Here is a 24,528-nt window from a genome sequence, read left to right as displayed (position 1 = left end):
TCTGACCACGTCATAATAATGATATATTTCGTATTACAATTACATTTCAACAAACAAATGTGCCTGTGTGTCACGTCATTCAAGTTGTGGCATGTTGATACATGTTGGGCAGTAAGATATGCCTTGTCTCCTTCTCCCATGAGTATGTTTAATTTTGAGAGATCAACTCTTTGAAATCTAGGATTACAGAGTTGAATTTGTATAACAAATAAAAAAAAGTTCCTTATTCCATTGAATACAGTTCTGTACATTTCTGTCTGAGGCTCACCGGTCAAACAGGGACCCCACACTTGGTTGCAATGGTTTGTTGTGTCTTCCTATTCCGATTTCAAGTGGACCGTGAGCCCGTACAGGTTAGGATCAGTCTCTGCTTTTTAACTCTGACAGAAATGTAAAATGTATCTGGAGAATTCTACATGTCAGGATTCTGTTGGATGTATGTTTGTCCCAACGGGTATGATGACTGAGTGGACCCCATTCATTACCGTACAGCACAAATAGCTCGATGACACTATTAAATAGTTTAAACCACATTTTACTTGGAATTCGGAAATTATGAAATTTTGCCTTAATTGCATTTGAGCTCTTTGATTCTTTTTTTGGTGCATTCACTGCCCTGTTGAAACTCCCTGATGCTGTTATGGTAGTTAGGACTCATACTATGTTCAGTGGTATGGTTATTTATGGTAAGCTCGTACTAGTTGTCCTTATATTTACTAACAGCCCAGTTCTAACAGAAGTGTTCTACTCTGTCCAGCTGTTGTTGTCCTTGTTCAATAGGAGACAGTAGTCATCACCATAACACAGACCCTCACCTCTCTATCTATAGGGAGAGGCCAGGAAAAGCACAATGATCCAACTGAACAGCAAGTGCATTCAATGAAGTCAGACGAGCACCTCTCTGGTGAAGAATTCAGTTTGTTTGTTATTCTAACGGCACTTTTTTTCTAAATTCAAAAATCACTACAAAGTTCACTTTTTCGCCCCACAAACTCACTGTTGGAACATTATCTTGATGTGATCACCATTCTTTTATTGTGTGTGCGCGTGCATCAGTTAGGAGCCACAACCGGATGTTGTCGCCCCGGCGGAGCGCGCGTGCGGCCGGCGGGCTATATAAAGGTCTGGCTGACAGCGGCGTGGCCTCTGCGGTTTAAACATCACGGTTGAAAGGGGTCCGTCCGTTTCTCCGGTCCCAGAGAGGCGTCACCGCGCACGAGTCACAGATACGAGGTGAGTCAGCGGTTTCTTTCGGCTCGGCGTTTGTTTTTAATGACGTGCTGACGTGTTCGGTGATTAAAGTTTAAATAATTAAAATATGAAACGAAAGTAACTTTTGATGGTATCACAAGTTACTTTCGTTTCATATTTCATATGTAATGATGATACCATCAACAAGTGTTAACAAGGATATTTCTAAGTTAGTGTGGCTTTTAAAACGACCGCTGGAGACTTTCTTGCAGCATAATAATTCAAAGCTGAATTATTAAATCCTGCCTTGCCTAACTTCCTAGTCTGCTCATATGAATCTTGACCCAAGCCACAGCAGAAGTGACTCATGAATATGCACAAAGGGATATTTAATGCAGGGAGTGCAGACACGGCTTTCCTGAGCTTCATGTTGGTCTTCACACATTTCTGCTGCATCACGTCTCATCCTGAGCGGCTCAGCTGTTCAGTGGCTGCTGTAAGTGAAGTGTCACTGGGTTGACCGCTGACTCTAATGAAACGTCTGCTTGCTACCAGCAGCATCTTTCTTCTGTTTACCGCCCCTTACCTTCCAGTGTGGAGCTCAACATGGTGCAGCTTTCTCCTCCCACTACTGTGAGTGTCAGCCCTCCATCCGAGTGCACGGAAGAGGAGCGGGAAAGACGGGAGAACCTGGTGATGGCCGATGGCCTCAAGGTGTGCTCGCCCAGTGGTCTGAGCGCCCTGCAGCTCAGCCTGGAGACCTCCACCATCTACTATGGCTGTGACTATGACTCCTACATAGAAGATGGTCTCATCTGCCTCAAACACAAAGTCCGCAATTTGGAGAAGAAGAAGGTAGGATGGTTATAGGTCAGAGTAAATTCCAGTTAATGGGTTTTAAAATGGATACGTGGAGGCAGCACATGTTCTTGTTACAGCTGAGACTTGAAGACTACAAGAAGAGGCTGAATCGGGGTGAGAAACTTAACAAGGATCAGATGGTAAGACCAGGCTGTGCATTGGCCACCACGAAGATGATCTTGTATCTTCTGTGTTTGTCGTCTGTGCTTAAGGGTTTTCTCTTTGTTTTCCAGGAGGCTGTAGAAAAGCACGAGGAGGTGATGCATAATCTGGCGTTTGCGCGGGAGCTCCACAAGAGCCTGGATGTCTTGACTCAGACTGTAAGTCTTTGGCAATAGTTCTTCTTTTCATTGTTGTTGGGCTGTAGTGACGTGTCGGTATAGTTGGAGCCAGTCAAGGCTCGCTGTGAGTCAAAATCCTGCCTCTTCTGAATAATCACGTGTTTCTCTGAAGCATCAGACGTCGATGAGCTAACACACCACAGTGTATCCGTACTACTCATGGTTCATAGGCAGCACGTCATGGATGGCAAAGACCGGAGTAGTTCAACATCTGCAGTCACATGTTTTTGGAATGCAGCATGTTGTATTCATCTCTTTGCATCTGCTGGTTTTGTTGATCCAGTACCTGTCAAATGAAGCTGATGAATTTCACTTTTTAGTAAAAGACTCTGCTTGTCTTTCTCTAACTCTGCAGTGTTGAGTAGCTCTCTAATTGGGGCTGCATGTTACGTCCATTGATATATTTACTGATTTACGAGAAGACGTACAATAAAACCAGACACAGGTTTTGTACACAACACGAGCTCGTCCTGTAAATAGTTTCATCCCCAAACCATGTGATCAGCGTAACAGGATGCAATTTCTCTCAGTGGTGGCTGTTTTTAATAGATTCTGATGTGCATCCTTATTTTATTTTCATATCTTATCTCTAATGGTGCAGTGTCAGGCAGAATATTAATTGACCAACAACTGTCGGGTACGTTGTTGTTTGCAATTCTTCCTGATTCTAATTCAAATAAATGTTCAAATGTAAGATGAACCCGATGAGCAGAAAGCCGTGTGTTCGGCCTACCATTGACATTATGGGATAAAATAGGGAGATTGTCAACTAGGCTGCTTAGATTGGGGCCAACCCCTGAATAACAAAGTTGAAGTAACCTTACTGGGATCACTGGAAAATATCCCTTTCCTTAAAATATCAGATATTTGTTAAAAATGTAAGCTTTGCAGTAGTGGCTATTTTGAGAAAGGACATTACTTTTTTTATATGAAATGTACCCCAAATTACTGAGTTATTTTAGTTCTTCTGCTGAGACGCTTTGGTTGCTAATGTATTAAATGTCAGCATAAGTGAATATGTTGGCACCATGTAGAGCAGCTACTTGCTGTCTGTGAAGGGAAGCAGGTGGGGAGAGATGGACGTCTGGTCCTTTCTCTCTCCGTCGATGATGTTGTTCCTCGCTTGTAGCCTCCATGTTAGATTTGGTGGTTGGTCTTTGTCCGCCCTTCCGCTATTGTGATTGTATGGCTGTGTAACAAAGTGACGTTGATGAGCATTTTAACCAATGTTTGTCACGCTGCGGTTTCTAGCACGGTGGACATTTTCATTATGCAACATAGGGTTGCGCAACAAAATGCGATAAAACAAGACCAGTTGCACAGTCCTGTGCATTTTTAAAATTTGCATCCAAAATCTCGATGGCAGGGGATTTCAACTCCTGCTAACTAAACCTTTTGGCTAAGCATATCTCATGAATCTATTGTTAAATATGAATTGATGCGTTCATGAACCAGGACTTCTGAAGCATTCAGAGTAGAGCGTTTGCTGTGTCGGTCTGTGAAACTGTACACAGCTCAGCAGCCAAACGATCAATTAGAGGCTGTTAGGTTTTAGTTTGAACATTGTCAGATACACACTTAAACTAGTTCATGGTTGGGCTTTTATTCTTTATTTAGTACAAGCTTAATTGGATCACTACTTGTTTGTTGTTGGTAGTTTGGCACCCACACATGGAGCTCCAGTTAAACTGCTTAATTTGACTTCAGTCACTTCAGTAAAAGGTGTGATCAGGTCATTGATGCTTTTCTAGTCTCTGATCATTGTACACTGTAAACAACCCGTCAGCGCTAGTTTAACGTTAGCAGCACTGCTAATGGCTAACGAGCGAAGGTTCCCTTCAGTTACATGATGATGCATTCAGGCTCTGTTAAGTGAAAAGGTAAACTATAACTTAATCATGAAGTTTTGATGATTAACTTGAATAAACAAAGTTGTTGGAAGGAGATGTTTTCACAACATAAATGGATATTACAAATTAATTATGAGCTGTAACATCTCTAAGCGGCGTATAATGCATCATTAAAACTTCTTATTACTAAACTAAATATTTGTATTGCTTAAAACAAATCTTGTAATCTTTTATTTCCTTATCGTTTGAATTGTGTTTTTATGAAGAAAAAAAACAATATATCAAAGTAACATTTATAATTGTTTACACTGACTTCAGAGCGGTTGAAGTCATCTTTTTGGAATAGTTATAAATGTGATCGGGACCTGTAAAAGTTCTTTGCTCCCTTATTTTTTTTTGTGCTGATCAAAACAATGAGTTGTATGATTCGTTGCGCCACTAATTTAAAGAGACAACTTACTAACAGGTGAGCTTTATGGGTGTGCGTTTGAGCCATGCCATCCTCTTCTCCCGCTCTGTGCAGAGCTCTAGCTTCATGGCTGATGGGGGCGGCTGTGGCTCACTGGGTTAAGAGGGTTGTCTGGTAACAGCAAGTGTCCCTGAGCAAGACACTGAACCCCTAACGGCTCCCCGGGCGCCCGTCATAGGCAGCCCACTGCTCCCTGATACCGGGATGGGTCACATGCAGAGACCAAGTTCCCCCTGACCGGGATAAATGTAGTATAAAAAAAAGACAGGCGTACTTGTTGGATGTGAGAAAGCGAATAATTAGTGCTGGGCAACGATTACAATTTTTAATCGAATATATTTTTTGCAATTAATCGCGTTGTTTTGGCAAAGTTCAATAATTAATTCAAAAGTAGTGTATTGCCCATTTTTATTTTAAAGTGCTGCTATATGAACAAAAGGTCAATAACATTTGGTTTGTAAACACTTTAAACACATCAGGTTGTTGTTGTTGGCAGCAGTATTCCCGTCATGCAGCAGCAGTTCTATCTCTTCTATATCTGTGCTCAGTGTGTGACTGTGTGACACGTTCCACTGCTGTGAAACAGGAACATGTTTCACACGTTCATCTACATCTTCATCAGTCAGAGCATGTGATGCCGCTCTACTCTTCATCACTATGATGCCGCTCTACTCTTCATCACTATGATGCTGTAACTCAGAGGTGATGAAGGTGACCCAGCTCTACTCTTCATCACTATGATGCTGTAACTCAGAGGTGATGAAGGTGACCCAGCTCTACTCTTCATCACTATGATGCAGCTCTACTCTTCATCACTATGATGCGGTAACTCAGAGGTGATGAAGGTGACCCAGCTCTACTCTTCATCACTATGATGCAGCTCTACTCTTCATCACTATGATGCGGTAACTCAGAGGTGATGAAGGTGACCCAGCTCTACTCTTCATCACTATGATGCAGCTCTACTCTTCATCACTATGATGCTGTAACTCAGAGGTGATGATGGTGACCCAGCTCTACTCTTCATCACTATGATGCAGCTCTACTCTTCATCACTATGATGCTGTAACTCAGAGGTGATGAAGCTGATCCAGCGATCAAAGAATAAAGACACTTTACGCACAATTTAGGTGTATTTTCCATTTAACTCACGAGATGCAGGCAGCATGTTTTATACTTAATGTGAATATAATTCATACTTTGTTGGCATCTTATTCTGAAAACCGGATGTTGTCTCACGTTAATGTTTCCGCTAACTTTCAAAGTCCTTTGCTCGCTCCCGATCTGTGCGTTTGAATGCGTTTACGGTGAATGTCAGCATATAGGTGCACTAACATGTGAGTGTCTGCTGAGTTGACCACAGAGATCTGAGTGTCTGCTGACTTTACCAGCGATGTCCAGTCGTCTCCATTCCTCCACCGCTGCCAGTGCGCAACGGCCTTTCAAAATAAAAAAATGCGTTAACGCGCTATAAAATAATTGTCTACCTTAATTAATTAATGCGATAATAATGCGATGACTTGCCCAGCACTAATAATCCTATTATTTTACACATTGATACAAAAGTGCTTTTCAATTTTAAATGTATTGTTTTGCTAGCATTCATTGATTAAGACTATTGTTGTAGCCCAACATTTTCTACTTTTAAAACTGGTTCTATTAGTCTTTAAAACGTGATGTGCAACAACATCCAGCAGTTAACACGGGACTCTTATTGTACTGGTCCCGATTGAGTGTCAGACAACTTGTTTATGCAATGTTTTCAAACCGCTGCTTGATTCATCCTGCCACTGCAGTTGCTGAGAGCCCAGAAGAAGGCAATGAGGAAGGAGCAGGTGGTGAAGGAGGAGACGGAGAGGAGGCGTCTGAGCACCGTGCTGCAGATCCAGCACCTCCTCCACTGCATGCAACAGGAGCACGTCAGGAGAGACCTGCTGGCTGGACGCAACCAGGCGCCACGCATTGCAGCCCAACAGCAGCAGAGCCTGAGTCGGCTTGCTGCCCTGCTGGGGGTCAAGAGGGATAACGGACTGAGGTGATTGGCAACATATCTACACAGACCAAGAGAGCTAGAGGGTGCAATGACTGTTTATTTTACCGGTCATACACAGTGACTATAATATTGGATGAGAGGTGATCCGGTAAACGATCCACTGACCCAGACTCACCAGGAGAAGAGATTTCTGGACACTGGCTTAGCGTTCTGTGCCAGAGTCATTGGTACGTTGGCATTTCAGTACAATCCCAGTTTACTCTCATCCAGCCCACAACACCCACCCATGCTGCTCATTTAGCTGTTGAATGATTGCTGACGAAACAATTGTGGTTGTGGTTGTTTGTAGAATCATCTTATAAGGCTTCACGCTCAGCCTAAAGGTAAATGACAGAGCAACGTTTGCGCTGATCTCATTACCGCCAAGTCCTGCTTGCATTAACTGACTTGTAACGGTCAACGGAGAGGAATGGAGGGGAGCTGGTGATTCTGTCAGTTCATTTCCAAATTTACAATTTCTGCAATCTGATTCAAATTATTGTGATGAAGTTTTTGTTTAAAGACTGTGTTGCTTTAAGTCACTTATATTTATTTTGATATACTTCTGTGTAAAAAAAAAAAAAAAAAAAAAAAAAACACGACAAAATGGCAACATGATAATAAGGTATGGTTAATTGGACTTGTACTTGTACAGCATCTTTTCTATTCTTCAGACTACTCAAAGGACTTTTATGCTACATGTCGTTCAGCCATTCACACCCTGACGGCGGGGAGCAATTTGGGGTTAAGCGTGTTGCCCAAGGACCCATCGACATGACTGGAGGAGCCCAGCATTGAACCATGATCATCTGATTTGAGAGATGACCCACTCTACCTTCTTAGCCACAGCTGCCCCACACTATATGTAGTACAGTGTTTCTGCACATTATGTGGAAACTCCCCATGTCCTTAACAACGGCGCGTATGCTTTGCTGCTCCACAGCAGAGGTCAGGTTGGCGCTCAGAGCTTCTTGTCACACATGGTTTCTTGGCTCATTGATGACCTCGCCTGTCTATCTTCACTGTGTTAAAGTTTAGAGGAGCAGATGGAGCAAGCGGCTCTGGCCTATTTGGACCTGCTAGAGGGGACCGACAAGCCAGTGGCTGGATCTACATGTGAGTATAAAAGCACATGGATATCTGAGCTTTGTTTGCTGAGCCCCTCAGTCATTTTGTTACTGCTCAACAGTGGTGTATGAAGTACCCAAAAGCCGTACTTGAGTAAAAGTAAAGATACCTTACTGGAAAATGACTCCAGTAAAAGTCACCTATTAGAATACTACTTGAGTAAAAGTCTTAAAGTATCTGATATTTATTGTACTTAAGTATCAAAAGTAATTTTCCGATATTAAATGTACTTAAGTATTGAAAGTAAAAGTACAAGTAAATGCTGTTAATAAAAAAGCAAAGGGTTGTAGGAGCTCAGCCCGACAGAGCAGAGGAAATGTTCGCTCCAGCGTGATAATAAAGGACTCTAAAACATTAAAGTACAAATTAAAAGCCATTACTAACATGTTTTGACTTGGACGTCCTTTGAAAAAAAATGTTCAAATCAGAAGGGTTGAGGTCAGATATTCTAAGCGCTGATTCAAATAATCCAATTGACCGAAGATGCACAAAGGATATTCATCCAGGGGGCGTCTTTTGAAATGTGTTTTGGCTTTCAGATATTTCTGCTTACTCTGTAATTCACTGCTTCTCAGTCTGGCGATGAGCTTGTTCACATAACAGGTGTAGTGTTGGTGGAATATTAGCAAACATGGACGGGTCTACTGTCAGCAGAGCGGCGTAGGCTATTCTATAAATAAAGAGAGAACTAACTTCTTTGTGTTTGTCTGGATAGATCCTTTAGTCATCCCCACGGGGAAATCTGTTACAAGCAGCTGCAGGAAGAACGGCTGCAACAGATCTGACTATGACTGACTGTGTAAACCAATACATTTCTAACATCACTGCTGCATCTAGAGCAGGGATTCCCAAAGTGTGGTGCGAGCTCTAGGGGGTGCGCCAGAGGAAAAGTGTAATGGTGTAATCGGGGAAACTGTCAGGTGGGACATCTGAAGCCATCAGTCGTGAGAGAGAGAGAGAGAGAGAGAGAGAGGAATCGGAGGCGAGGGGAACGGAGAGGTGCGTTGGGGAGAGACCGGGAGAAGAAATCGAACGGGAGTCAGAGGACGATGAGACGGAGGAAGGAGGAAGGGATAGCACAGACAAATCAGGAGCACATCGGCCCATCGCGGAGTCAAGGTGAAAAAAGAGGAAACGAGAGTGAGCATCAGACTGGGAAAAAAGAGGAAATATGATGAAAAGTATGTGTGTCTGGGCTTCACTTGGATTGGCAACGCAGATTGCCCAAAGCCACAGTGCGTGGTGTGCAGTGAGGTTCTGGCTAACAGTCTGAAGCTCTTATTTACGTCGCCACCTGAACACCAAGCATGCCAGTGCAAGTCAAAAGCCCCTTACATTCTTTATATCGAAATTGGAGGAGTTACAAAACAGCCAAAAACAACTGGAGTCTCATTCATGTGTTGGGTCTATAAATGACGCACTACGGGCTTCATATCTGGTTACAGAATAGCGAGAAAGGAGCTACCGCACACAATCGCCGAAGACGTGAGCTTGCCAGCTGCCAGAGAGATGGTGGAATGTATGATTGGGGAGAAAGAAGCAAAAAAGTTGGACATGATCCCGGTGTCCAACAACACTGTGTCGCCGCATCGATGCTTTGTCCGAAGACATCCTGGCTACATTAGTCGCTCATTAATTGTAAATGAAATGTGATAATCTGCCTCTGAGCCTGTGCGTGTGTGCTCGCATCCGTATTGCTCTTTAAAAGTGACGCCTTGTGTCACTGAAAGTTATTGAAACTTTGTTGCAGTGTTTCAGGGCGTTTTCACACCTTCAGTTCGTTTGCTTTGTTGCAGTTGCTCCTTTGTTCCGTTTGTGTTCACACTGCAACATTTAACAGCGGACTAAATCTTGTAAACAAACGCCACGCGCAAGCAAACTGTTCTCTCATTGGTCCGATTTTTTTGCGGCTGTAAATGGGCTCTGTTGCTTTTTTTTTTTTTTTTTTTTTCATTAAGGGGGGGGGTGCGCGAACCCGGTCGTGATGTAGAAGGGGGTGCGCGGCCTAAAAAGTTTGGGAACCGCTGATCTAGAGCATGAACACGTTAATATATTAAAGAGATGCGTTGCTTAGATGTATGTGATGCCTTGCTAACCCCAAGTCCTGCCTCATGGTAAAGGCCTCGGTTATGCTCTGTAGTCAGCCTGCTCTTTGTTTGGGATGCAGGGTACGCTATGTTCTATTAAAACCAGAGCGTAGAGAAGAAACGACCCGTTATGAAAACCTTGTACCTGCCAAATGGAATGAGATGTCACAATACTGTCAGTGTGTAACGTTGGACCAGTGATGAAACGACGAGCGTTCAGATTCTCATGGAATGTAGAAACGAGACAAGTTGATTTGGAGGGAAGGTGAACTGTTCAATGACCTCCACAGTTTACAGACTAAAGGAAGCAGTTTAGGTTGCTGGATAGACTAATGATTTGCTGACTGCTACGATATCTCAGCATCAAGCAGTGATTATGATTTTTACCACTGATACACCCAATAGCTCAAGCTACAGAAATGAAAACCAACTTCTAATAACTCCTCGTTTTGCTTGAGGGTCCTCTGACGTTTTTAATTGACTCATCTTTTCAGTTAAGCTTTTCAAAGAAGAGCTCAACAGGCTGTTGAGCTGCAAGTACTTCAGTCGTCTTCCGTGTCCACCCAACGAGCCTCCAGAGGTGCTGAGGTCAAACGGCCACAGCAGTAAGATGATCGTGCTCTCATGTATTGTGTCTGCGCACTGGTGGCTTCAAGTGGTGGTTTGAAGTTTAAAATGTTACTGAAACCACTCGATAGCTGGTCTGACTTGTGAATTTGTTTTTATTTTTTGTATGTCAGCCCCATCAAAAGCAAAAGAAGTTTCTAAGGAGGTAAGACTGATATCCAATTTATCTTTTATTTGAGCAAATCTGTATTTCAGTGCAGTACGTTTTGACTGTCGGCAAACCCCAAACTGATGCTCTGTTGGTGATATGGCAGTTTGTTAGCAGACTGTACCAGAGTGATACGGAGACTCTTCCTACTCAGAACTGGAAGGCGGACTTCCAGAGAACAAGGGAGCAGGAGCCTCCTGACTGCTGGGATATAGAGTTTTCCGATAGACCTGGTTCACCCCAAGCTACAGTCCACAAACCCTGGAGAGGAGCTGCCACCTTCGTCCCCAAGGTCCCAGTCCCCAAGGTCCCGGTCCCCACCAAGAAACAATGTGTTGACTCCAAACAGGTGAGCGGTCAGCAGCCCCTCTATTATAGGAATCACTGGTTTGTCTTAAGAAGTTCAATGCATCTCGTTCTTCCACCAACATGTATGCATTTTGCATAGCTTGATGGATTTTGACATCAAACTGCTGCTATAAGTTGTTACTTTAAGTCTTTTTTTAAATGCCTAAGTAATGGATAAAAAAATACAGTCGAGCTAATCGAGAGACATGGTGTTGTCTGGTTTACGTGCTTTGTAAGTGACTTTTTTGCTGTGTCATCACTATTCATATCTATACACCAATGCCTTTTATGACTAGTTGTTTACGAGAGCACACTGGTGGAAGAGGTATGAAGTTAAAGGAATGCCAGTGTAAAAGTTCTGCATCAAGTAAAGCAAAAGTTATTCAGACTGGCCCATTTCAGTCAAATATATCATTGGACTCTACCGATTGATGCATACACTTTAATGTGGCAGCAGGTAAAGGTGGAGCTTACTTTATATACTAAATTTATATTTATATTCTGTATTAAGAATCTGAGTATGAAGTTACATCCAATGAAAATAATAAAGTTGCGTAAAAGTGCTACTTGAGTATTCTAGATGCACTTATTCAGTCCACTACTGATGGAAAGAACCGTTAACTAGAGCACAAAGTTCTTCATAGCGCGAGCCTTGAATGTAGTTAAGTGCACCAGATCGATGCATTTTACTTTCATGAATGCATAAGTTTACATTCATCAAAGTCAAATGCATGAGTTTACATCCTGTAGGTTTGATTTTCTCAAGAGTGCAAAGTTTAAGTTATTTAGGAATTTGTCACGGCAACAAACGAGAGGAAATCTCAAAACTTAGTCTTCAGAAGTTCAATGGAACTCAAGTCAGACTTGAGTTTAAGGCTTAATTACTATGTTTGTTTTTCGAAGCTGCATGTTTTTATGTCCGTGACTATTGGATAACTACTTCATTTAAATTGGTCCAGTGTTGAGGTATATTGTTTAACGGGCTGCAGTGTCATCATAATGGGCAGTTGTGCTCTTTTAATTTCCGTTCACTAAAGTGTTGACGGGCTCAGATGAAGTATGAGACGAGATCAACAGAAAGGACCTTCTGTTGATCTCGTCTGTTTTCTGTGTCTCGCGTTGTGAAATGTCTCGGCACACATTATTGAAATGGCCTTAATATTCAGCCAGGACGTTGGAGATCTTATAACACGAAGCTTTTTAGTGAAACTATGAGAACACTGGTGTCCCGTGGCACTGCTTTCTGAAACCCTCAATTCATCTGTTGTCTTCCAGTCATGACACAATAACGGAGAGCAAAAAGTAACGTACAAGTTTTGTTTTTGTTTTTTTTCCTTCTTTTCAATAATTGTGTCATTTATAAAAGCTTGTGTCACAATCAGCCACTTTTAGTGGATCACACTGCAGGCTGAAGCAGTGTCCCTCACTAGTGGACCAATTTCTATATTGTTGTCTCTTTTCGTCATTGCAAAATGTGGGAAAATGGGCTCGGGGTTGAGAACTGCAGAAATGAACTTTTTAGCGACTACTGTTTGTCAGAATTGATGCCTCTGTAAATTCAGTCATGTCTAAAGGCAAAAGTGTCTCTGCCATTTTTGAAGTCAACACCATGAATAGTATACCAATCTGTACGCTTCATGGTGGAGACGACAGAGACGCATACTGTATGTGTGGAGGTATTAAAGTAAAACTATAAAACTTCCTTTTCATTTTGTAACATCAATGTGATAAATGGACTTGCGTCTATCTAGTCTCCCGACCACTCAAAGAGCTTCACACCACTTGTTCACACGGCGGGGCTGCCATGCAAGATGCCACCTGCCCATCAGTACCCAAAACCCATTCTCGCACATTCATACACGCATGCACAGATTTGGGGAGCAACTTGGGGTTCAGTGTCTTGCCCAAAGAAACTTCTGCTCCTTAGTCGGCATGTCTGTCTGGAGGAGCCAGGGATCGATTTGATTGGAAGGTAACTGCTCTACGTTGAGCCGTTGTCATTTGTTTTGTGAACCAAATGGCTCATCAGTAACCCAGCCAGGCTTCTGGTCAAAGCAATTAGTCAGGCTTGTATATTTACTGATCAGGCATATATGTCGGGCAATAATTAATAAGATGTTAAGAATATGTTGCACTTATGTCCTCTGTATTTCATACATTTGTTACAATTGTGATACCCAAATTTAAGAGACTATACAAACAATTTTTATTAAAAGACATGCATATTCATATTCAGCTTTCAAATTATGACTGGCTGCGTAAAGTGGGTATTTGGTTGTCTGTCAGGAACGTTTTCTGAAACTGTTCTTCCCACAACAAATGCACTAGAATGTAAACTAAGACTATAGGTTGTCTTCAGTAATTCTCCAGGATGAACTCATGAGGAGGAAGAGATGGGAATGTGCCAGATTTCTTTATTTTGCTTTATTGCAAACTGGACAGCCGTTGTGATTTGAAGTGTCTGTAATTGTGCAGAATGTTATTGTTTAACAATGATGCCCACACAATAATTCATACTTGTTTTCCCAGAGAAAAGAAACTCTGGTCAAAATCAAGAAACCTGCCAAATCGGTGAGTACAAAACATTGAGTTTAAAATGTACAGATAGCTCTCTGTAAACAGTTTGCAAATGTGCTTCTTCCAGGCAGTTCATGTGGGTATTCCTGTGGAGGTTTTCAGCTCTCCACATGCCTTACCCAAAGACCCTGTCCTGAGGCAGCATCAGCTAGAGGAGCTAATGACCAAGATCCATGGCTCCTTCAGTTTTATGCAGGTGGAGTTTGACTGTTTGCATACCCGCCATCTTATTAACCAGCCGCAAGATGGAACTATGCTTTGAATAGTTCCTCTACTTTGCTGGTGTTGAAGATGGTTGAAGGTTTAGATGTTTGTCTGGTTTTAGGACTCTCTTCTGGATGGAGATGTCTCCCCTACTAACGACCATCCAAGACTGAAGAGACGGCCGTCTGGATCTCCATCGCCTCAGGGTAACTTGGAACTAATCAACCAGCTTTGTAGTTATGATCCACAGGTCTGCTCACAAATCTTTCTGGAGTATTAAACCATATCACATGGTCATCAGTTGGAGTTTACTCTTCATGGAAATGGGATTTTTAAATAGTGATCCACCTGCAACGGGTCGACAGTTGAGATCCATGACAAAAATGAGCAAACCCATCAGCTGAGGAAGAATATGAGCACGTATCACGAAAGAAACTTCAAAGTTCAGTCTGGCTCTCTTGGGTTATCTGGCTTCACTGAGCATCGGCTCTCCTGGATACCAGTATCACTAGACTAGTTATCAACTGGTTCTGTCTAATGTTTCCAATCCAGCTACAAGCATGTCATGTCAGAAGAGCAGAGCTCCTAATTACAAGCGATCAGTACCATGAACACTTGAGATGAAACGGGGAAACACAGGCATAGTTAGTTATAGCTGCAGCCAGAAGCGATGTTGAACAAGGTGCAATGCTAACCATTTAAACGTGTCATTTCTAGTGTTTCTACAGATTCTTACTGTTCTAAACATACTATAGATGTGCATCTGTAGCCTTACTTTAGTGTTCATCAGACAAAGCAAAAATACTATGATTACTAATCAGTTTGCAATTCACAAAGTTGAAAGTTCCTGCTGCTCGAGGGGAGAAGACCGGTAGTTAGTGAGATATGAGGTCTATCTGACAGAAATGTGGCTTTAAACATCCTTTGGCACATTGGACTCAGTGGTTTTCAGTCCAAACGACTGCCATCTACAGCCAGTTGTCAAAAAAAGCACGAAAGCTTTTTAACTCTGCTAGAACTATGCATTCTGTTGTCTTTTTAGAAAGGAAAAATGAAGACATTCTGAATTAGTTCCCATGATTCTAGAGAAACATTTCTGAATAAATCTTCAATACAAACATATTTAGCTTACAATAAACTTCCACAGGGTGCTGGGTATGGACAGCAAATGCACTTGAGCAGTGAAATTCATATGAAAATGTTCCCTTTGTAATGTCTTGATCTTTATTTTAAACTCCCAACCAACCAGGTCAAACAGACTTGAGAAGCCCTGTTGCTGTCCTGCCCAAAGCAATGCATGTAAGATGTCAGAACTTTCTATCTGTGATAAGTCTGTTGTGGTCAACAATTGAAATCACTTGGACTTGTCATCACCTCATCCTCATCCCCCACTTAGTCCACCCCATTGCCTGCCAGGCTTCTGGAACGCAAAGCCAGTCTGACAATTGAGGATCGGTGCCTGGAGATCTGTGACCTGGAGCTTTCCTCAACAGACTTACCTCATGTAAGTATGTTGCATCTTAGAGTTTTGTGCCACTTCTATGTGGTAGTCGATGCTTTTAATGTTACTGTTAACCTTTTCTTGGTGTTCCACAGATCCCAGTAACTGAGTCAGGGAAGCCGTCCCCCTGTAATGGGGTGGCATCTTGCACCTCCAGCCCTCCTCAGGGGCAAACTTTCTCTACACCCCCCACCAGGCGAACTCTGACATCTGCCCATTTTCAGAACATCCAACCAGTAAGTATGAGCAAAAGTATGCATCATTCAGGCCCAAGCACCAACTAGCGGTTGGTGAGGATCCTGTTGAAACTGAATAAATGATTGGGTCCAGAGTTGGCGAGGCCCTATTATAATTCATTGTATATATTTATTTTTACTGCCATCAGTGTGTGAATGGGTCATTGTTAAGATGTAGTGGTAAAGCCCTTTTTAATGGTCAGAAGACTAGAAAAGCGCAAACCAGTCACTGTAGTAGTAGATCGATTGTTCTTACCCCACTAGAGCACAGAAGCATAACAAATGGGATGTGATCACTCAAGATGCATTCTGCTGTGAGATTTGAACAATAGTCTGTCTTGGTTTCTTTGATGTACATTTTCTTCTCACTGTAGGTCTTCAAGGCGACTGCCTCCTTACCTCAGAATGGAGACTTAAATTACAAACCAGACTCTGCTGTTTTTGATAAGGCCAGGTACAGCACCGCCGGTACCCAAACGCCACCGGAGTTTGCGCCCTCAGAAGACGAGCCACAGCTGGGTATGTTGATCAAATGAATTGTTCCAAAAATCTTAAAAGGCATGGACTGAATGGTCAACAGCCTATTGTCTGAGACCCATTTTGTGCTGCTTCACCTTTCTAGAGTACCAGTCGGATTATACGATTGGTAATGGTGGACCGATCTTCCTGTCCCCTGGCCAGTCATGTGAAAGCTTAGGTCGTCCCAGCCAGTCGTACTACACCAGAGGACCAGTGAGAGGTATGGCACATGACAGCAACGGACTGGCACAACCCTTTCGCTCTTCTGGTTGGCATCGAGGTATCTAGCCGCAGCTTTCCTTTTCCACCCCTGTGTTTCCTGTCTCTACTTTTGCTCGATATCCTATCAAGATCCGGTGTTGTAGGGTAGCTTCGTCACATCCTGGCTGAAGCTTGAGCTCAAATGTATCTGACTGGGGTAGTTCTGAAGCTCATCACTGATTTCTACTCCTTAGGAGGATCCTACACCCCCCAGACTGATCTAAGAGACTCTGGCCCTCTCCTCTATGCTGCTAGGGTAAATGAATTGCTATGTTCTCTATTTAGTGACTGAGGCAGTACTATGACTAGTATATGAAGTTGATTTTCTTTGAACTGAGCTTCAATTTTACATCAAAGTTGAGTTGGCTGTTGGTAAATTGTCTCACACCAAGAACATGTCTAAAGCGCCCTTGAAGATGAGCTAAGAAAATGATTAGCTTCCAGAGTCAAAAAAACCATTGGGCGAAACACTTAAAAACACAAATGCACACCATAATGATGCATTGGCTTCAGTGGAAATTACCTTGTGAAACAGACCGGTGTCGCTTGATCAGAGAAAAATACACCAAGAGCTGAGAATTCCTACCTGAATAATGACCTTAAATGCACTAAATGAATTGCTGAGATCCAGAGTGTGACATGGCTTCATACTTGCATGTTGACAGGGACTTAAATGATGAGTCATGTCCCAGGTTAGCCACATTTATTCAGAAGATAAAATAAAGGCAAATGGTAAAATTATTACCAAAACTGTCTGATGTACATGTAGATCACAGTTCACATTTCAGCTTCAACTGACTGCAATTGTGCACACAATGTTCTTATATAGTGAGAGATTATAAATATAATTAATTCGATTTCGGTTGAACAATCAATTTAGCCATAATTTCCATTTTTTGGTCATTGATGCATGAGGGCCTGTTCTTGTAGTTTGGGCCATTGTTGATAATTAAGCAGATTTATCATAAAATAATCTATCTTTAAACTAGAGACACTATGTCCAGGTCAACTCATTTAAAAAAATAAAATCCATTTATTCCGTGCAGATGGGACATTTTCGCTGCATCGCTGTCACCAGACACGTGGGACATAAGTGTGTGTGCGCTATCTGCTTTGTCCTGCTCCAAACTACAGTTATTATGTTAGCCTTTTAAAAATCTTAAATCGATCGACCTCTAACTAGTACCTTATGTAATTTGCATGTTACAGAAAACCAAGAATTAGCTCACAAACATAAGCACAAGCCAAGAAATGTGTATGCTTGCAAGCTGCCTTGTGTTAAAAGTCCTGTTGAAGTTCTTTGTTCTTTCAGGACTCTGGATATCAACACAGCTATAGACGCGGAGGAGGAAGGCACAACTTCAGTGGTAAGAACATATTCTAACTCTGACACAAAAGGTCTTCCCTGAGGGAGAGATCACCGTTTTTAAACACCTGCTTTAGTTCATCACGAAAGGACGCTTGTTGGAAGGGATGTGTGTTAGAATGTAGTTGACACTGTTAGAACTATACTGTTACTCATATCTATCTATAAACCTCAACTTGCACAATAATGAATCCAGGCACACTACATGTAGTAAGTCAGTAACTTAAGATGAGTGTTATAACTACAAAAGAGACTCGAACAAATGCAAACAACACGTATTAATAGTGAAGAGTCAATCTGTGAAGGGTTCACAAATAAGCTGAATTTGTTCCACTGTGGTAGATTAAACATGCATGATATATCCAAAATACAAGGATTAACTAGCAGATCACATTGATGTGCAATCATATTTCTGTTTGGGTTCAGGCAGGATTTTACCAAATGATAGGCCTAATTAAGTCTTGATCCACAGCTTATGATTGTTTCTTAGCATGAGTATATAAGTTGTATAAATTGAAAAGCATCAAATGGAAAAGTAACGGATCCTCAAAAGATGAGAAATGGGGGTAATAAGAACTAGCGGCTGAGCCCTGACCGGGTCGGATCCTTTAGAAATGTATTCGAGTGTCAAGATTGACAGACGTGGCAAAGTGAGAGTCCACTACTGACTGACCTGGCAGTCAAGTTAACATTTCATGGTTAAAGTGTTTCTGAAGTTCTGTGTGCAGTGATGATGTAAAACATTTGTAATGTTTGTGTATTTGATGGAGCACATTCTATGCATTTAGAAATGGGTTGGTTCAGATGGAGGTTATGTTCCCACCGCTGACAAACTTACTCAGCTGCTGACCAAAATACCCAAGACCTCAGTTTTTTAGTAAATTCTGGGATAGATTCCTTTGTTCACATCCAAGTGGAAAACTGTCTGACTCAAGCAGACTAAACAATGCAGGTTTTGCAAACGACAAGAGTTCACTGAACATGCTTTTCTTCCTTTGTCTCTGCAGCAGCCTGGAGTGACTCTTCCCAGGTGAGCACACCAGACCGAGAGGGAGCTTTTACAATTGTGGACTCTGGTCATGGGGATTCTTTGTCGGTCTCCACCATGGAGGTCCCTCTGACTCCCCATGGCCACCATCACGCCCTGCTTCCCATGCAACTCCACCCGCTCTCCCAGCCGCTGAGAGTGGCCTTCAACGCCTCTCGCACTGCAAACTTCGCCCCTGGAAACCTGGATCAGCCCATCGTGTTTGACCAGCTGCACAGCAACCTAGGGGAGATGTACGACACCCACGTCGGCCGCTTCACCTGTCCTGTCAATGGAACCTATGTCTTCATCTTCCACATCCTGAAGCTCGCCATCAACGTGCCCCTCTACATTAACCTCATGCGCAATGAGGAGGTGATGGTGTCTGCGTATGCAAACGATGGAGCCCCAGATCATGAGACGGCCAGCAACCATGCCATCCTGCCTCTCTTCCAAGGAGACCAGGTTTGGATCCGGTTGCATCGCGGTGCCATCTATGGCAGCACCTGGAAGTACAGCACTTTTTCTGGCTTCCTGCTGTACCAGGATTGAACTTTATTCTCTCCTTCATTACTAAATGGTGATTAAACTTACATTCCAGTATTGTGGAAATGGGGACCGTGACTACTTGGCAAAAAACAAATGTATTTGATGCCCCATGAATGTTTTGTTCTTCATGGTGGTGCTCCCCCCAACTGATATTGGTACAACTGATAACGTGTCTTCTTGTTGTAAATCAACAGATAGCAAATCACCTGTTCAATTCACTGATTTTGGTGAGAATTCTAAAGCAATGTTTTTGCCTTGTTTTCTGAATGCTTTGGATGACTGACCAGATGTTGAATCGCTAATGAACTGCATTTATCGAATGAATTATTGCTGACTCATCAGCAGCTCACTTGTTGCTGGGCTCCTATGTGTTCACGATCACCTTGCAGCATGTGAAGCTGAGAAAGCAAGGATTGTGTTCTTGGTGGTGGGTATGGTGTTGAGCACTGGATTACTGTTGAGATGGAGGTGGTCCCTTAATGTGCTTGAATAAAAAATAAATGACAACGCAGTGATGTTTGTGCTTAATCTTGCTTTTACAATTACAGATGGGTGTTTTATTTAAATTAGACATGCATCTGCACAACACATGTTCTTAGCTTTCCAAGCGTTTTAGGCCTTCCATCCTTTGACTGGCTGCACAACTAAAAGATTAATCCTCAATTTGAATTATCACGCAAAGTTCCAAATTGCAATATCAACAAATAATCATTGCTCAACATGATAATGGGTCTTAGTTTCTGGCCTATAACCTGAACTGTGTACACACTAACCCTTACTAGTACTGGATGGATGAATTACTTTTTGCTCACCTAATTGATCACCTAAATGAATAACTGGACAAGTTCTAACACCAGAGGTTCTTTCTTCGCATGTCTGTAACTAGAGGGGATACAACATGAGACCCATCTCTAAATATAACCTCTAGTAAAACACAACCTTAACTATGACCACGGTAATAAACGTACTAAGTTCACACACTACCGAAAATGTCAATCAAACTTTGTAAGGGTAGAATTTATGGCAGAGCTATTCAATTGAACTCCATTGGATTGTACGGGTCTACTTTAGGGGCCTCTGAGTGTACATGTTGATGTGATTGAGGTCATGTTGTCTGAGCCATCTCCAGGAGAACTCTGCAAATAACTTCATTTGCTGTTGAAGATCATGAAGTTCTAGAAAAAGCTGGAAAGTGGACACTGACCGTTTTGTCTTGATTGACATTTTCAGTCGTGATTGAAGACTCAGCCTTTTTGATGCAAAGTGGCATTCTGAAATAAAATAATTATTTAAAGAGTGATATTGAAAAACTGCTGTAATGAAATAAAAACCTGCAATAAAGTCAATGATCAGGTTTTTGAGGATATATAGTATTATTTCACAATGTAATTGTATTTGTGATGTATCCATATGAGTATTTTCATGTCTGTTTAATTTCAAACACTTCGCTCTGCATAGACTGCATATAATCTGAATAGACTGCATAGACTCTGCATAGACTCTGCATATACTCTGCATAGACTCTGCATATACTCTGCATAGACTGCATATACTCTGCATATACTCTGAAAATACTCTGCATGTACTCTGCATAGACTGCATATACTCTGCATATACTCTGCATAGACACTGCATAGACTCTGCATATACTCTGCATAGACTCTGCATATACTCTGAAAATACTCTGCATGTACTCTGCATAGACTGCATATACTCTGCATATACTCTGCATAGACACTGCATATAATCTGCATAGACTGCATATACTCTTCATATACTCTGAAAATACTCTGCATGTACTCTGCATAGACTGCATATACTCTGCATAGACTCTGCATATAATCTGCAAATACTCTGCATATACTCTGAATAGACTTCATAGACTGCATATACTCTGCATAGACTGCATAGACTCTTCATATACTCTGCATTTACTCTGCATAGACTTCATATACTCTGCATTTACTCTGCATAGACTCTGCATATACTCTGCATAGACTCTGCATAGACTTCATATACTCTGCATATACTCTGCATAGACTCTGCATAGACTCTTCATATACTCTGCATTTACTCTGCATAGACTCTGCATATACTCTGCATAGACTCTGCATAGACTCTGCATATACGCTGCATAGACTGCATAGACTCTGCATATACTCTGCATTTACTCTGCATAGACTCTGCATATACTCTGCATATACTCTGCATAGACTCTGCATAGACTCTGCATATACTCTGCATAGACTCTGCATATACGCTGCATAGACTCTTCATATACTCTGCATTTACTCTGCATAGACTCTGCATATACGCTGCATAGACTGCATAGACTCTTCATAGACTCTGCATAGACTGCATCGACTCTGCATATACTCTGCATGTACTCTGCATATACTCTGCAAATACTCTGCATATACTCTGCATAGACTCTGCATATACTCTGCATAGACTGCATGGACTCTGCATATACTCTGCATATACTCTGCAAATACTCTGCATATACTCTGCATAGACTCTGCATATACTCTGCATATACTGCATATACTCTGCAAATACTCTGCATATACTCTGCATAGACTCTGCAAATACTCTGCATAGACTCTGCATATACTCTGCATATACTCTGCATATACTCTGCAAATACTCTGCATATACTCTGCATAGACTCTGCATATACTCTGCATATACTCTGCATGGACTCTGCATATACTCTGCATATACTCTGCATAGACTCTGCATATACTCTGCATAGACTCTGCATAGACTCTGCATGGACTCTGCATATACTCTTCATATAATCTGCATATGATCTGCATATACTCTGCATGGACTCTGCATATACTCTGCATAGACTCTGCATAGACTCTGCATAGACTCTGCATGGACTCTGCATATACTCTTCATATAATCTGCATATGATCTGCATAGACTCTGCATAGACTCTGCATAGACTCTGCATGGACTCTGCATATACTCTTCATATAATCTGCATATGATCTGCATATACTCTGCATGGACTCTGCATATACTCTTCATATAATCTGCATATGATCTGCATAGACTCTGCATAGACTCTCCAGAGCAGAGAGGTAGTTGTGATCACAGCCTGTGATGGAACACGGAGCAGCTGGAGTGATCCGAGCTTTGTCTGACACCAGCAGCACCAGCAGCGCCAGCACTCCGGGTGGCAGCAGAACACAACGCAGCCCTGTGTCGACCATGGTGCGACACAAGAGGAGGAAACCCGTAAATTGTCTGTTTACTTTGCTTTACGTGCACCGACAGCTTGTTGTCGGTAAAACGGGGCAGGGCACCGTTCTCCGTCAAGCTAACCTCAATGAAAAGAAACGCGAGTGTGCGTCGCCGCGCTGAAGACATTTGTTGTGAATGATTTATTCTGAATGCTGTGACCGGGACGTGGATCCGTAACTCTGAGATCTGACGTTGTTGGGTCCCAGCTGCAGATCCGTAACGCTCGGCTGAATGTAAGGCAGAGACGCTATCCGACGGTACATGTGCGCGGTAATACAACGCAGAAGGAACCGTGGAATCGATCACATATGGATCCCAACCGGATCATCCAGGCTCTGAAAGGGACTATCGAGCCTAGTCTGAGGATAGCGGCGGAGAATGAACTCAACCAGGTGTGTGAGCTAAAGTAGTTTCTTTTTCTTTCGTTTGTTTTCTCAGAGGAGCATTGCGTCTTAGAGGCATCGCGTCTTAGAGGCATCAGCGGCAGTTTGGCCCGGAAACGATGCCGGTGTTTGTGGAGGATGGGATTGCCATGTGTTGCTGACTGGGCTCGGCTTCGGCCTGGTGATTCTCCGACCCTGGTTTGGCAGTTGATAGCAGGCCTGGGATCAGTAGTTTGACTCAACTATTCCCCACACTGACTCCGCAGCTGCACGAAGAGCAGCTCTGTCAGATGTGAACCACCAGGAGCTTTGTCACGTCAACGCTGGACTCCACAGAAACATATCAAACGGTGTCCGGTGGTGGTGATGGAAATGATCATGGCTCTTAAATAATTGATGAAAGAAATGTGATGTTTTTATAAATAATGTGAATTTACAGCATGATAATGGAGCTGATGTGATGTGATAACCATGCAGACCGTGCTTATAGACTCATCTACACACAGAGCAGTCATTTCTATCCCACCCTCAGTAATTATGCATGTTTTGTATTTTGTTATTATTCAATAACACATGATGGTCTAAAAGTGGTTCACGAAGAGTTTCCAATATTCCTTCAGCTTGTGGAAAATATTTGGAGTCGTATTTATTCATTTATATTTTTTTCTGTGCCTGCAAATAATGAAATTGAATGACATCAAATACAGTAAAACTTCATCTTTTAAAACCAAAAACCCAAGTTTACCTTTGCTTTACATGCACACAACGTGATAACATGGTCCGTGCATCGTATCGTCTGCAATGCAGGTGTGTCTCTAGCTCCTCAAAATTCACTGTCATTTCTGTATAAAATGTGTTGACTCAGCATCTGAGGAAACCCTTTAACGGGGAGAAAAGAGGGAGAGACCTTAGAGAGAGCAACAGAGGAGGATCCTCTCTCAGGATGGACAGAAGTGTGATAGATGTCATGTGTACAGAACGAACAACACAACAGAGTTACAACACATTCAATGCATATGACAGAACCACGGCAGGAGGCAAGACCAGGGTCTTATTTCCTTATTGGTCTTTTGAACTTCCACCTCAATATTATCTCCTTTTGAATTAGAGGCACATTTATGAACATTTTACAATCCTAGATTTACAAACTGCTGATGAATAGTTCAGTGATTGGGAACAAGACTTAGGTGTTGATTTAATCAAAAGAATAGTCAAGTCTTCTTGCTCATAACTAGAAGTATGAGCACAGCTTCACACGGCTGAGCTCAGTCATTTCAGCTTCATTTAGTTGAAGGACTGACACCAATCACACTCTTGTCTTCATTATTACATGTGTATGTATGTATGTATGTATGTATATTAGGGGTGTAACGGTTCAATACAATCCAGTGGTGCCACCGTTCAGTACGTTTTCAGTTCAGCAGAAAAGCAGAAATGCCAAATCCTCGCTGGTGAGACTCTCAGGGGGCGTGTCTGAAGAACATAGCTCCTCCCATTCAGTAGTGAGGTCATGTGTCGTTAGTCAGGTAGCTTTGTGACTGAAGAACATGGCTCTTCATCTTTGGAGT

The 24,528-nt window shown here is 42.3% G+C and overlaps 2 protein-coding genes across 5 annotated transcripts in view; both read left to right on the top strand.

Moving 5' to 3' along the window:
- Positions 1 to 1,797: 1,797 nt before the first annotated feature.
- caprin2 (caprin family member 2) lies at positions 1,798 to 19,325 on the top strand (the record flags this gene model as incomplete). Its single annotated transcript, XM_079294912.1, has 18 exons — positions 1,798 to 2,046; positions 2,130 to 2,192; positions 2,286 to 2,372; positions 6,509 to 6,747; positions 7,778 to 7,860; positions 10,454 to 10,585; positions 10,700 to 10,731; positions 10,841 to 11,083; positions 13,727 to 13,855; positions 13,985 to 14,096; positions 15,113 to 15,162; positions 15,260 to 15,367; positions 15,460 to 15,600; positions 15,975 to 16,119; positions 16,223 to 16,399; positions 16,575 to 16,636; positions 17,693 to 17,744; positions 18,754 to 19,325. 18 exons carry the CDS (start codon positions 1,798 to 1,800, stop codon positions 19,323 to 19,325), a joined length of 2,676 nt encoding a protein of 891 aa, XP_079151038.1.
- Positions 19,326 to 22,629: 3,304 nt separating this feature from the next.
- The window catches only part of ipo8 (importin 8), a gene marked incomplete at its 3' end in the record, with an annotated part of 59,580 nt that continues 57,681 nt past the window's right edge, over positions 22,630 to 24,528 (top strand). For all 4 annotated transcript variants that reach the window (XM_079294179.1, XM_079294177.1, XM_079294178.1 and 1 more), the window contains exon 1: positions 22,630 to 22,969. In XM_079294179.1, the coding sequence (XP_079150305.1) occupies positions 22,886 to 22,969 (84 nt within the window). In that variant the 5' untranslated portion in view covers positions 22,630 to 22,885. The remainder of the gene's footprint in view (positions 22,970 to 24,528) is intronic.

The sequence above is a fragment of the Melanostigma gelatinosum genome, assembly GCF_949748355.1.
Source record: "Melanostigma gelatinosum genome assembly, chromosome: 22".
Classification (NCBI taxonomy): Eukaryota; Metazoa; Chordata; class Actinopteri; order Perciformes; family Zoarcidae; genus Melanostigma; species Melanostigma gelatinosum.
The sequence above is the reverse complement of the archived record's forward strand: the minus strand, read 5'-3'. Positions and strand labels throughout refer to the sequence as shown.